General features: G+C 42.9%; 1 protein-coding gene across 8 annotated transcripts; it reads right to left on the bottom strand.

The window, feature by feature from the left end:
• Positions 1-8,883: 8,883 nt before the first annotated feature.
• Prr13 (proline rich 13) lies at positions 8,884-12,440 on the bottom strand. 8 transcript variants are annotated; one of them, XM_015493543.2, is made up of 4 exons: positions 12,149-12,268; positions 11,554-11,592; positions 10,799-11,172; positions 8,884-9,525 (listed from the first exon to the last, which is right to left on the bottom strand). In XM_015493543.2, exons 2-4 carry the CDS (start codon positions 11,570-11,572, stop codon positions 9,484-9,486), a joined length of 435 nt encoding a protein of 144 aa, XP_015349029.1. In that variant the 5' UTR covers positions 11,573-11,592; positions 12,149-12,268; the 3' UTR covers positions 8,884-9,483. The 8 variants fall into 8 exon arrangements, with proteins under 8 accessions (XP_015349029.1, XP_015349028.1, XP_048658784.1 ...); XM_015493542.2 differs by having other exon boundaries at positions 12,141-12,253; XM_048802827.1 differs by having other exon boundaries at positions 10,799-10,983; positions 12,149-12,244.
• Positions 12,441-13,285: the final 845 nt, after the last annotated feature.

The following is a 13,285-nucleotide window of genomic DNA, read 5'->3' as shown; positions in this document are numbered from 1 at the left end:
CCCGGGGCGGTGGAGGGCGCGGAGGGCGGGAGGGCGGCGGAGGGCGGGCGGGCGGGAGAGGGCGCAGGCTGCGGCTGCTCCGGCTGCTGCCTCTGCTGGTCTGGGAGGGGGACGGGGCGGAGCGGCCCGCTTTCAACCCCGCGCACCCTTCGACCCCGGAAGCGCTAACCGCCCCGGGGCCGGCGAGGCGACGCGTAGTCCAGACTTTCCCCACACAGTGCTAACGGCCTCCCGAGAGCCTAGAGCGTCTCCTTGAATCGAGTCAGTACCAGCGAGATGGTCAGTTGCGAAAAGGGAGATGTGCGATAGAGCGGCAGTGTAGGGACGCAAGGGAAACCAGTGACACCTAGAGGACTAACTGGAAAGTTCAGGCGTAGTGCAGAAAAAGGTAGCAATCGCCATGGATCAAGAAGTGGAGTGGATGAAAGAATAGGTGGAGAGAATATGAGAAAGAGACAAGGAAAACCCAGTAGTCTATACTGATACTAAAAAAAATACAAGTAAAAAACGTAATTCGCCACACTGAAAGCGATTATTACACCAACTCCTTATTCTGAAATTGTTAACTAAAAGAAGCATTTACCGTCCGTTTTCATCAGTAATTTATATAGGAAAGCCCGATTTTATAAAGAATCCCATCCAATAAATGTAGAAGAAATGGAAGAGTTAGGAAATCACTATTCTGCAACCCAGAATGATCCTGTCAAACTTTTAAGAGAAACGTCGTTAAAGAACATGTCAAATGTCACCACACAGATTATTTGCAAATTGCACAGAACGAAAAGTAATTTCAATGTAAAGATCTGGCAGTCAAACCTTACTCAAGTAAATGATCACACTTTACATCACTAGTAATAGGTCAACTTTGATGTTGTGTGGTCCTCAATGAGATGCAATAAGTACACAACATCATCTATTAAGTATTCCTGTCAAAAGTGTTTAGTATTAATCTTATCAAGCCATTATACCTAATTTGCAGTTTACAGGAAATTTACAGGGGATAAGGAACAAATTAAACCCCAATATTATAAAATAAGATATTTGTAACCCCAGAATATGAGATATTTCACAGGTCAAGTGGCCAGATCATTACAAAATGACAAATGTTAAAAAAAAAAAAAAAAATGATGAAGACACAGGAAGAAAAATTTAAAGGCACTAATAACCAAATGTAATGTGTGGATGGATCTTCCTTGGATCCTGGTTTGGAGATGGAGGGAACTATATAAGACATTTTGGGGACAAGTAGGAAAATTCAAATATAGATAAAATTAGGAAATATTGTTAATATTTTGTGATAATATAACTGTGGTTACAAAGGAAAATCCTTTTTAGGAAATGCACAATGAAATATTTAAGGGTAAGGGTCATGAAATATGAAACAGATGTTAAAATGGTTCACATAGGCATATGACAAAACATTAACAACATGTGAGTGAAAGTAGTATTTTATGGGTGATCCCCCTACCCCGTACTGGGAACTGAACCCAAGAGCACTTTCTACTGAGCTACATCCTGGCTAGGGTTTTTTTATTTTATTTTTTATTTTTGACACAGGATCTCACCCAATTGCCCAGGCTGGCCTCAGCTTGTGATCCTCCTGCCTCAGCCTCCCAAGTAAGTGGGATTATAGACAAGCTCCACCATGCCCCCCCTATAGATGATAAAGTCTTTCTTGTTTTATAATAAAACCTGGAAAAAAGTTATGTGAAATAGAACAAGATTGGCAAAATATTGATAATTACTTAACTAGTATTTACCTAGGGAATGTAGGAGTTTATTAAAATATTTTCTCTATCTTTCTATCTATAAATTTCCACATTAAAAAGTGGAAAAAAAAAAAAAAAACAGCCAGGCACAGCGAATCATGCCTGTAAATCCCCTTGACTCAGGAGACTGAAGCAGAAATATCACAAATTTGAGTCCAGCCTCAGCAACTTAGCATGACCCTAAGCAACTTAGTGAGACCTTGTCTCAAAATAAAAAATTAAAATGACTAGAGGGATGTGTCTCAGTGATAAAGTACCCCTGGTACTTTACTTTACTCCCCAGTACCAAAACAACAACAACAACAAAAAAGAAAACAGGAACTCTGGCACAGACTAAAACAAAATAAAGAAATTGAGACAGGGCTGGGGATGTGGCTCAAGCGGTAGCGCGCTCGCCTGGCATGCGTGCGGCCCGGGTTCGATCCTCAGCACCACATACAAACAAAGATGTTGTGTCCGCCGAAAACTAAAAAATAAAAAAAAAATAAAAAAAAAAAGAAATTGAGACAGCAAATACTGGGCTACTATTGAACCTTGTTCAAGTAATTTGAGCATCGGTTCTGGTTTCAATATCAGCCAAGTTTTATTGGGTAGCCCCAAATTAGTGGAGTCTTCTGAAAAGAGATCACTTCCTAAAGTGGAAAATAATTCTTGAGGACTAAAATGTCTTTCTTCCCAACCCCCAAAGGAGGTGCTGGATATTAAGAACAATGTAAAACAGAAAAATAAGTTTATCATTTGGCAAAGATGAAAGACAGACCAAGTACTGAAAGGAAAGAAGTAGGAAAATGTCAGGACACTCAGGAAAAAAAGCAAACCAAAGAGCAGATTTACTGTGTGAACTGAGTTGAAAGTCAGAACAATCTCAAGATTTTGCAATTGAATCATATATACTCCTGGGGCTCTGAGACAAGTGGTGAAAGTGATTATTATAGAATCATTATTAAAACATTATTATAGAATCATCTATAATATGGCTGGGATGGCATAAAACAAAGATCAAATGCTATATTGAGCTGGCCAAGAGTTGCAGCCATCTTTGAAAGAGAGAGATGGGAGGATGAGGGTGTAGCTCTATGGTAAGTAATCATGTGTTTAGCATGCACAAGGCTGGTTCAATCTCCAGCACCAAAAAAAGAAAGGATGAATCTAACAGCAACACCTGAATGAATCAATAAATTCTTACAAGGAGAAACAAGCTAGGCAAGAGAATGCCAGGGCTATAACACAACCTGATATAGGGAGAAGATTTCAAAAATACAGATAACTAAAGATTCGTTCCATTACTCAAAGTCCCCAAAGTTTCAACTTGCAGTTTTAGATATCATGGATTTCCTATTCTCATTTGAGTGGAAATCATGCCATCCTTTTAAGTAAGAAAAGAATAACAGAGTCTAGATTCTCTTAGGAGTTCAAGGTGGTAATGGCATGAAATAAAAACATTTGAGCCAGGTGCAGTGGCACACACCTGTAATCCCAGCAGCTGGGGAGGCTGAGGCAGGAGGATCACAAGTTCAAAGCCAGCCTCAGCAACCTCGAGGTACTAAGCAATTAAATGAAACCCTGTTTTTAAATAAAATACATAAAAGGACTGGGATGTGGCTCAGTGGTCGAGTGTCCCTGAGTTCAACCCCAGTCCCCAAAAATAAGATAAAAACATTTGAGAACCACCATCTTTGGAGACTTGTACTGACCAACAAAGCAGAGGATGCAAAACTAATGTTCTCAGGAGACCAGCAAGCAACTAATTGGGAGAAAGAACTCACTAGGGCATGGGAAGGACTACAGGAAGACTAGAGTCAGGACCGGTTCTACAGAAAATAACCAATACTCAGGGACAGAATTCCTGCCTTAAGAAATACAGGCCCACTCTTGCCAGAGTTTCAGTTTGAAATCTGAATCTTTATTAAATGCCTAATATTTAACAGAGTAGTCCCTCCAGAATCAGATATTGCTCTCAAAATCAGATAGAACATGGTTTTCCAGTTTTTTGGTACCTAGGATTGAACCCAGTGGCACTTAAGCACCATCCCCATCCCTTTTTTTTTTTTTTTCCTTTAATTTTGAGACAGGGTCTCATTATGTTGCTGAGGCTGGCTTTGAACTTAAGATCATCCTGCCTCAGCCTTCCATGTCACTGAGATTACAGGTGTGCACCACTGTGCCCAGAGCAATTTTATTTATTTATTTATTTATTTTTGGTACTGGGGATTGAACTCAGAGACACTCAGCCACTGAGCCACATCCCCAACCCTATTTTGTATTTTATTTAGAGACAGGGTCTCACCGAGTTGCTTAGAGCCTCACAATTGCTGAGGCTGGCTTTGAACTCGTGATCCTCCTGCCTCGGCCTCCTGAGCCACTGGGATTACAGTGTGAGCCACCATGCCCGGCCCAGTGCAATTTTTAAAGCTCTATTCACTATAGCAGTTAAGTGTATTTAAGACAAAATGGCCAGGCATAGTAATGTGCACCTATAATCATATGAATATATACACACACATATATAATACACACACATAAACAGACAAACCAACTCAGATTTGGTGGTTAAATGAAAAAATGTTAGGTACAAATGAGAACCAATAATATGCTCTCATTTGATATAAAACGGGAGAAGAATGATAGGAACAATGTAAGGTAGAAATAAAAAGAGAAGATTTGACTATGCATAGAATAACTAGCTCTAGATGTTTAAAAAAGAATCTGGTAGTCATGGTTGTCTTGTGGGAATCTGGAATGAGATGATTATTTTTCACCGGACATCCTATTAAAAATGTTGCAGGGCAGGGCTGGGGTTGTGGCTCAGTGGCAGAGCGCTTGCCTCGCACATGTGAGGCAGTGGGTTCAATCCTCAGCACCACATAAAAATAAATAAATAAAATAAAGGTATTGTGTCCATCTACAACTAAAAAAGAATATTAAAAAAAAAAATGTTGCAAGGTCAGGCACGATGATGCACACCTGTAATCCAATAGGCTAGGGAGGCTGAAACAGGAGAAATGCAAATTCAAAACCAGCCTCAGCAACTTAGCGGGACCCTGTCTCAAAAATAAAACAAAAAGGGCATGGTGGCACACACCTGTAATTCCAGCAACTTGGGAGACTGAGGCAGGAGGACTACAAGTTTCAGGCTTGCCTCAGCAATTTATCAGGGCCCTAAGCAATTTGGTGAGACCCAGTCTCAAAATAAAAAGGGCAGAAACATAGTTCAATGGTAAACAGCCCTGGGTTCAATTCCCAGTATTAAAAAAAAAAGGTGTAGGGCCAGGTGTGGTGATGCATACCTGTAATCCCAGCAATTTTGAAAGCTGAGGCCAGCTTCAAAATATACAAAGGGCTGGGGATGTAGCTGATCAGTGATAGAGTACCCCTGGGCTCAATCCCCCATACCAAATACATACATATATATCAAGCTGTAGGTAGGTCAGTGGTAGAACACGTGCCTAACATGGACAGACAGGTGGGCTCAATCTCCAGTGGGGGAAAAAAATGCCAGGAAGGGGAGATGCATTTTCCCCAGTTAGAAATAGGGAAAAGGGGGTTAGTTAATTTTCTTCCCAATTTCTTATTTATTTTGCACGGTGCCAGGAACTGAACCCAGGGCTTTGTGCCTGCTAGGTGAATACTCTACAATTGACCTATACCCCCAGCCCCTCTGTATTTCTCTTTGTATTTTCTCCCCCCATTTCCCTCTCACTGTCTCTCCTTTATTTCTGGTTTATTTATCAATATCTGTTTCTCTTCAATTCACAATCCTCTCAGGCCCACATCTCCCTTCTTCTCAAAAAAGAAGAGTTGAACCTGGGCATGGTAGGCACATGCCTGTAATCCTAGTGGCTCTGGAGGCTGAGTCAGGAAGATGGTGAGTTCCAAGCCAGCCTCAGCAAGTCAGCAAGACTCTAAACAACTTAGTAATACCCTGTCTTAAAATATAGAAAAGGGCTGTGGGGGCTGGGGATATAGCTCTGTTAGTAGAGTGCTTGCCTCACATGCACAAGGCCCTGGGTTCAATCCCCAATCCGAAAAAAAGAAAAAAGAAAGAAAAGGGCTGCGGATGTGGTTCAGTAGTTAAGTGCCCCTGAGTTCAATCCCTGGTACCAAAAAAAAAAGGAAGAATTGATAAAGGAAAACATTGAGTAAGGAAAAAAAAAAATTGGTGGGTGGTACTGGGGATAGAACCCAGGCCTCACACATGCTAGGCAAGTGCTGTATAACTCAGTTTTATCCCTAGCCCTGAAAAAAACTTTCTAATCTTAGAATGGCCCCCAAATCCAGGACAATGGAAAAGTGAGTCTTGGCTTTGGATGTTCTAATAAAATTAAAACCTCGCTATAAAATACAGGAACATCTCAAACATCTTTTACATAACTCTCTGCAGGAACAAGCTATAGATACAGCCAACAGAACATTCCCTCCCTCTGCTTCTTCAAGAACAGCACTCGGTTCCAGGCCGGTGGTTCCACCTCTAAGACATCCCTCAAGTCCACTCCTCCAGCCACATTCCTTCTGGCAAGTGCCTACACAGTAACATGGGTGTGGAAGCTACTGAACTTCATTCTACACCTTCTTACAACTCTGTGACTTTATGAAGCTCCTTATTCTGCCTAAACTCATTAGGTTAAAAGTCCACACTCAAGAGCCACACTGCTTGAGCTCTAATCCACCTGAACCATTACTACCATCTGAACTTGAACAAGTTATTTAATTTTATTTTCCAAGGTGGGAGGCAACACTGGGGATGAAATCCAGGGGTGTTTTACCACTGAGCTACATTCTCAGTCCTTTTTTTATTTTTATTGTGCTGGAGATTGAACCCAGGGACACTTTATCACTGAGCTAAGTCCCCAACTTTTTTATTTCTTTATCTCACTAAGTTGCATAGGGCCTCGAAAAGTTGCTAAAGCTGGCCTGGAACTTGTAATCCTCCTGCCTCAGCCTTGCAAGTTGTTGAAATTAAAGGCATGTGCCACCATGCTGGGCAGTTATTAAGTACTTCAGCTTGCCTCATGTACAAAAATAGAAAATTTACAGAAGTTATAAAGAAAAGCACTGAGTGTGTGGCACATCAGAAATGCTTTGTAAATGGTTAGCTGATATTTACTAGGAACTAGGAAACTCCTGTCATCTGGAGTCCCAAACCAGCCCTAACTCATTTTTCCAGTCAGACTGTCACTCCTCCCTTTGCTCCCTCACTGCTTAATTCACTGTCTCCATTGCTTTCCTTGTTCAGTATTTTCATTCTATTCATGTATCCATCAGCTCTATTAGATCTCGCGGGTCATGAAAGGCAGTGACTGACTTATTCCTTTTTGTAGCTTATCACCTACAACACAGTATTTTCCTCAATAAACTTTCCAGAATATCAGTCTAATCCCACTGGGATACCTGTGATTCCCAACATGCTTTGGAGCTTTATGACTCTACACTAAGCACAGGCTATTCCTAGCTCTTTACCCTCCACATGGTAAATTCATCTTTTTATCTTTTCTACCCTCTCAAGTCCCAAGAGATAGTTCAAATGCCCCCCCCTTTTTTTTTTGTGATGTCATCTTTGACTCCTCTCCCCTCCCAATGATAATTATTTCAATGTTTTTATCCCTCTGGTACTCTAGGAATAGAGCCCAGGGGCACTCTATTTCTGAGCTAATTTTTTTTATTATTTTGAAACACGATCCTGCTAAGTTGCCAAGGCTACCCTCAAACTTGCATTCCTCCTGCCTCAGCCTCCTAAGTATAGGTATATGCCATACACCTGGCATTTATCTTTATTACTTTTCTTAAATGCCTCTTCCTCCACTCAATTTATCTTTAAATACCCAGTGTATTACACATTTAATCCCAGTGGCTCTGGAGGCTGGGTAGGAGGATCACAAGTTCAAAGCCAGTCTCAGCAACTTAGCAAGGCCTTGTCTCTAAATTAAAAAAAAAAAAAAAAAAAAAAAAAATTAATGTTTATGTTTTAGTTATAGGTGGACACAATATCTCTATTTTTTCTTTTTTTAATGTGGTGCTGAGGATCGAACCCAGTGCCCTCATGCATGTCAGGCAAGTACGCTACCTCTGAACCACAACCCCAGCCCCCCAATTTTTTTTAAGATTTTTTGGTGAGGAGGTGTAGCAGGGATTAAACTCGGAAGTGCTTTACCACTGAGCTAAGTTCCCAGCCCTATTTATTTATTTATTTTGTGGTGCTGGAGATCGAACCCAGGGACTTGTGCATGCAAGCAAGTACTCTACTGACTAAGCTATATCTCCAGCCCCTAAATAAAGTATTTTTAAAAAGGGCTAAGGAGCCTGGGGTTGTAGCTCAGTAGTAGAGTGCTTGCCTGGCATGTATGAGGCACTGGGTTCAATTCTTAACACTGCATATGAATAAATAAGTAAAATAAAGGTCCATCAACAACTGAAAAAGAAATTAAAAAAAAAAAAAGGGCTAGGGATGTGACTCAGTGGTTAAGCACCCCTGGGCTCAATCTCTGGTACCAATAAATAAATAATTTGAAATTTAATTAATTAAAAAAAAAAAAAACCCAGTGTGTAGTATTGTGCATGGCATATATATAGTAAGACAGTGGCCCTCAATTTTTGCATGCATCAGTTTCACCCAGTTTCATAAAATTATTGATTTGTAAGGCCACATCCATAAAGAATCTTTTTTTCTCTTTTAATATTTTTTTAGTTGTCAATTGACCTTTATTTTATTTATTGATATTCGGTGCTGAGAATTGAACCCAGGGCCTCACATGTTCTAGGCAAATGCTCTACCACTGAGCCACAACCCCAAGCCCCATAAAGAATCTTATTGAGACTATTTGGGCTCTGTCTCTCTCTCATAGCTAGTGGTTGAAAACCTCTGCAGCCAGGTACAAAAACATGCTAAAGGCTTATATCCATTCATCCAAGGGAACACAATAAAGATTCATTCTGCTAAGACTGAACCAGTTTTTAAGGTTCCTCCCACTTATGAAACATAGCAATAGTATAGTGTCTTCCTCGATGATGCTCTGGTCCCTTACTACAGAACTGATAAAACTAAAAGGGACTGCAGAGGATAGCAAAAGTAGTCCAATGTGCTGAGCCCAGCCAAGGTAATGGCACAGGTGAACAGAGATCAGGAGAAATAGTTTTATTTGGACCCAGAGTTGAAGAATGAGAGTAGGACCTGAGATAGCATATTTTGTTAAGGAGTACAGATTAGCTTACAAAAGGGCAGTCAGAGATCATCAGCCAAGTGGACTCTACTTCCCAGCAGCCTTGCTGTTAGCACAATCAATAAAAGGACTGCTGGGAAATATATTCGCCACTAATTCACCCCAGTGTGCCATCATTACAAAAGTATACAGGTTTTTCATCATAGTGAAATTTCCACAAACCCCCCTTTTAAAAGGAAATTTTAAAAGATCACATTTTACAGAACTTAAACTTGTCTTCAGCATTTAGCTCAGAGGTCTCACCATCTTCAAAAAGCAGCTTCCCTGCTAAACTTTTCAGCTATAAAATCTATCAAGCAGTGAGAAGGCTGCCTTTGCTAGCCCATTGCAATCCTCTTCCCATTTTCCCTAGCCAGTCAGGACTGAACAGCAGGGTAAGGCTCAGGTGGGGACAGGATGGAGGGGCACAAGGGCTAAGTTCCCCCAGTACAACACGGCAGCTGAAGCTTGATGGGACAGCAGAACTGGTGAGACTTGAGGGGAGGGTCCAGGCCCTGTATTCAGTCAGAGTCACTGCTGGAAGAGGAGGAAGAGGAGGAATGCTGCAAGGGGAAAGGACATAGCATCAGATCCAAATGACCTTTGATAAATGCATGGGTCATTCTTTGGTACCCCACCCCACCACCCAAGTATTCAAAGGGCAGGAATCTTGTCCTTTAAACAACAAAAGCAAGGAATTCCTTCAGCAGTGAGCATCCCAGAAAGGATTAAGTCATCCTAAATAATGGCACAGAACTTAATATGATGTCTTTGGAGCAAGTTTACAATTTTCCATACCAGAGCCAATGTCCAGGTAAGGAATACATTATAGGCACAAGCACAGTACCAAGCCAGGAAACAGCTGCTGCCTTATAAATGCCTATTGGTTAGCTGCATTCAAAGTCCCTACAAATCTAAGAAATTGGATTCTGTGACTCTTAAGAAAAGAAAGTAGAAATGGCAGGTGCATGTGCATATATCTCTACTTTTTTCCTAAGCCCCAAAAGGGAGGAAGTGGGGAAGATGGGAGAGAAGGTTGGGGAAGTCCTACTGAAAGTGCCTTACAGGGATACTCCCATCAACACTACCATTAAAAACATTTTTTATCTCTCCAGGGTAATTTCTTCCTCATTCAATCTCACCTTTTCTTCTCTTCAGATTTTTCTACAAAAGACCCAAATCCACAAAGCAAACAAATAAAATGTAATTTGAGTCCTCTTTAGGATCCAAGTTAGTTTACTCCTTCCCAAGTCCTCAGAGCTGCTTCTACTCTTGCTAATTAGCACTCCTGTAGAATGAAGATTCTTTGCCATGAAGCTAAGCATGAAACCCCCTTAGCCCTAGGCTTTGTCTGAGGATGAGTCACAGAAAACACCTATGTAATTAACATAACACCCTAAGAATACTGACAGAGAGAAAGAAACTCCAGGAACTAGAACCAGATTATTATTCTGTTAATTATTATATAACACTGCTTTGTCAAAGGGCTGACTCAATTAACTGACATTGTACAACTTCAGTGGGTGTGTCCATCTTGCTAAAGCGTACACCTGAGGGGCAGGGAGCAAAAGTTCTGGGAAAGAGTAAGATAGAAAAGAGGGACTTTTGATTCTGATATTCATTCTAAGGCTCACCTTTGCCCTTTCCAGATGGGAGGGGCAGGAAACCTCAAGATTATCTGATTCTTACCAGTAGGATTCCTTTACCAAAAGCAAGAATCATCTTCCAGAGCAACCCTGAGTCCATCCAGACTCTGAAACCCCCTCATCCAACCCCTGCCCACCTAGTCCCTTTCAGGGACAACCCTTTACTAGCAGGGCTCCAGAGGACACTGACCTTGCCATGCTTGTGGTGTTTGTGCATCTTTTTATGAGCTTTCTTCATTTTCTTCCGCATCTTCTTGTCCATTATCATTCCTGGGCCTACCATGCCAGGAGCCATGGGGTTCACAGGAGGCATACCAGGGGCAGGTGGTGGGTATGGAGGAGGGTAGGGACCTGAGGGTTGATGTCCTGGATATCCTGGTTGTGGAACAGGATAAGGGGACACACCTGGAGGAAAACCTGGCATCCCCTGGGGAGGTCCTGGGGGAGTGGGACAGGGACCAGGAGGAAAAGCCGGATTGACAGGTGGTGGATGTGGTGGATACCCAGGATTGGAACCTCCAGGGTACCCCAAGTTGGGGGGATGTGGATTTGGCCCTGGGTGCCCTGGTGGAAGAACCAGAGAACAAATAAATATTAGCATAACCCAAAACCTCTGACAAAAAAAAAGATCGACTTTCTTACCTAATTCTTAAAGGAAAATAAAAGGCAAGGGGATGGGAGAGAAACGTGAGTTGGGGAGAAAAAGATAAACGTCCTGGCAGGGCTGGGGAGAAAGAGACAATGAACTCTGGAAAGCCAAAATTTTAGTAGCAGTGGGCCAAGGAGAACTTTCTTTTGCAGGTGAACCAAGAGGCAGAGGAGGGAGACGGGGCGGGAGGAGGGGGGGACGGGCGGGGGCGGGGGCTGTTAATACAAGAAAACTTCCTGTTGTGCGGCGGATTGGAAAGTGAGTGGGCTGGGAGAGGAGGTCCCCCAAACACCTACCGGCACTGGGATTCCACATATTCAGGTGTTTCCTCAAGCCTGAGGAGAAAGAAAAGAGGCAAAAAGCTGACGGCCCTAAGGCGGGTACTAAGGCGATTTAGAGCTGGAGCCCAACCTCCGTGTCCCCGCCTCGCCTAGGTTCGCCCACTTAGAAAACCACCGTGGCCCCGCGTAAATGTTTCTTTTCAGTCGTTCCTTCGCCCCCAATATCTACCGTATTCCCAGTTCCCTGATCTGGTTTCCAGGGCCCCTCCACCTTCACCTTCACCACCTGCGACCGCACCTGGAGATGTCTAACTCTCCGGAAGGAGAAACCGCGTCTGTCAGATCACCATCACCCTTTCTCTGGGCCTGAATGCAGAGGACTTTAACCACCAACCTTACAGGGCCCCGCAGAGGTCCCCACTTCAGGCTAAGAGAAGGATCTGCTCCGAGGCAAAGTAAGAGGAAGGAATCTCAAGATCCTCCAAGGCTTCAATAAGTTGACACACCCCCTTCCCCCAAAGAAAGGGCAAATGGAGATCCTAGCTACCAACTGCAAAGGGACACTTGCCCCGGGAAAAAAGAAAATTGGAGAATCCAGATACCGGGTCACCTTCTCACAGTCGCCTGGGCTTGATCCGTCCTCCTCCAGTCTCAGCTCACACTTCCTGGTCACCCCCATCCCATGCTTCGGCACCCGCCTCTATTATCACCTAATTGGCCACTCGGCATGATGATTGGAGAACAGACTCGTCAATCGCTGAGGTCCTTTTAGACTAGGAGGAAACGGTTGCTCACGAGGCGGGGCGGAGCCCCTTAGGGCAAGGCGGGCGGCTGGGCGAGCGGGGGGTGGGGGGGGAAGGCGGAGCCAGTTGCGGGTCAAAGTCCCGGGGAGGCGGGGCAGGAGTTCTGTCATTATTTTCTGAGTTCATATCAGTGGTGCAATACATTGTAATGTGACCACATCTTGCTAAGTGTTATCATATAGAAATATTGCGAGCTCTAGAAAAGGACGAGAAGCTGTTGAATCCCAACCCCAAGTCCCAATATTGCCAGCTCCCTCTTCTCCAGTATGTGAAGCAAAGAAACATACTTGGGAAAAGACAGATCCTAATCTCTCCCAGGTTTCCTGTCTCACTTGCATAGCTTCCCCCCCTCCCCCCGCACCCCGTCTCTCCAGTTTACCTTGCCTCCTCTCCTTCAGTTTTCTCTCTCCCACCGACCCCCAAGGCAACATTACTATCCCTTTTGTCTCCCAAATACATCTAGAATCCTTCCACTTCTATCTTCCTCTCTCCCAACCAGCCATCATCTCTCCTGGATTGCTGCAATAGCCTTTTCTTTGTTTGTTTTTTAAACAACACAATCAACAAACTTGATCTAATGAATATATAGAACCATAGACCCAAAACTTTTTTTTTTAATTTTTAATATTTATTTTTTAGTTATCGGCGGGCACAACATCTTTGTTTGTATGTGGTGCTGAGGATCCAACCCGGGCCGCACGCATGCCAGGCGAGCGCGCTACCGCTTGAGCCACATCCCCAGCCCCTAGACCCAAAACTTAAGGACTGTTTTTTTTTTTTTTTTTTTGCAGTATTGGGGGTTGAACCCAGGACATCACATATACTAAACAAGCACTCTATCACTGAGCTGTATATCCCAGCCTTATCCTTCATTTCTTTTTTCTTTTTTTCTTAAAGTAGGGATTGAATCTGAGGGCATTTTACTACTGAGCTACATTCCCAAC

This window comes from Marmota marmota, unplaced genomic scaffold (genome assembly GCF_001458135.2).
Source record: "Marmota marmota marmota unplaced genomic scaffold, marMar, whole genome shotgun sequence".
NCBI lineage: Eukaryota > Metazoa > Chordata > Mammalia > Rodentia > Sciuridae > Marmota > Marmota marmota.
This window is presented reverse-complemented; position numbering and strand designations above follow the sequence as displayed.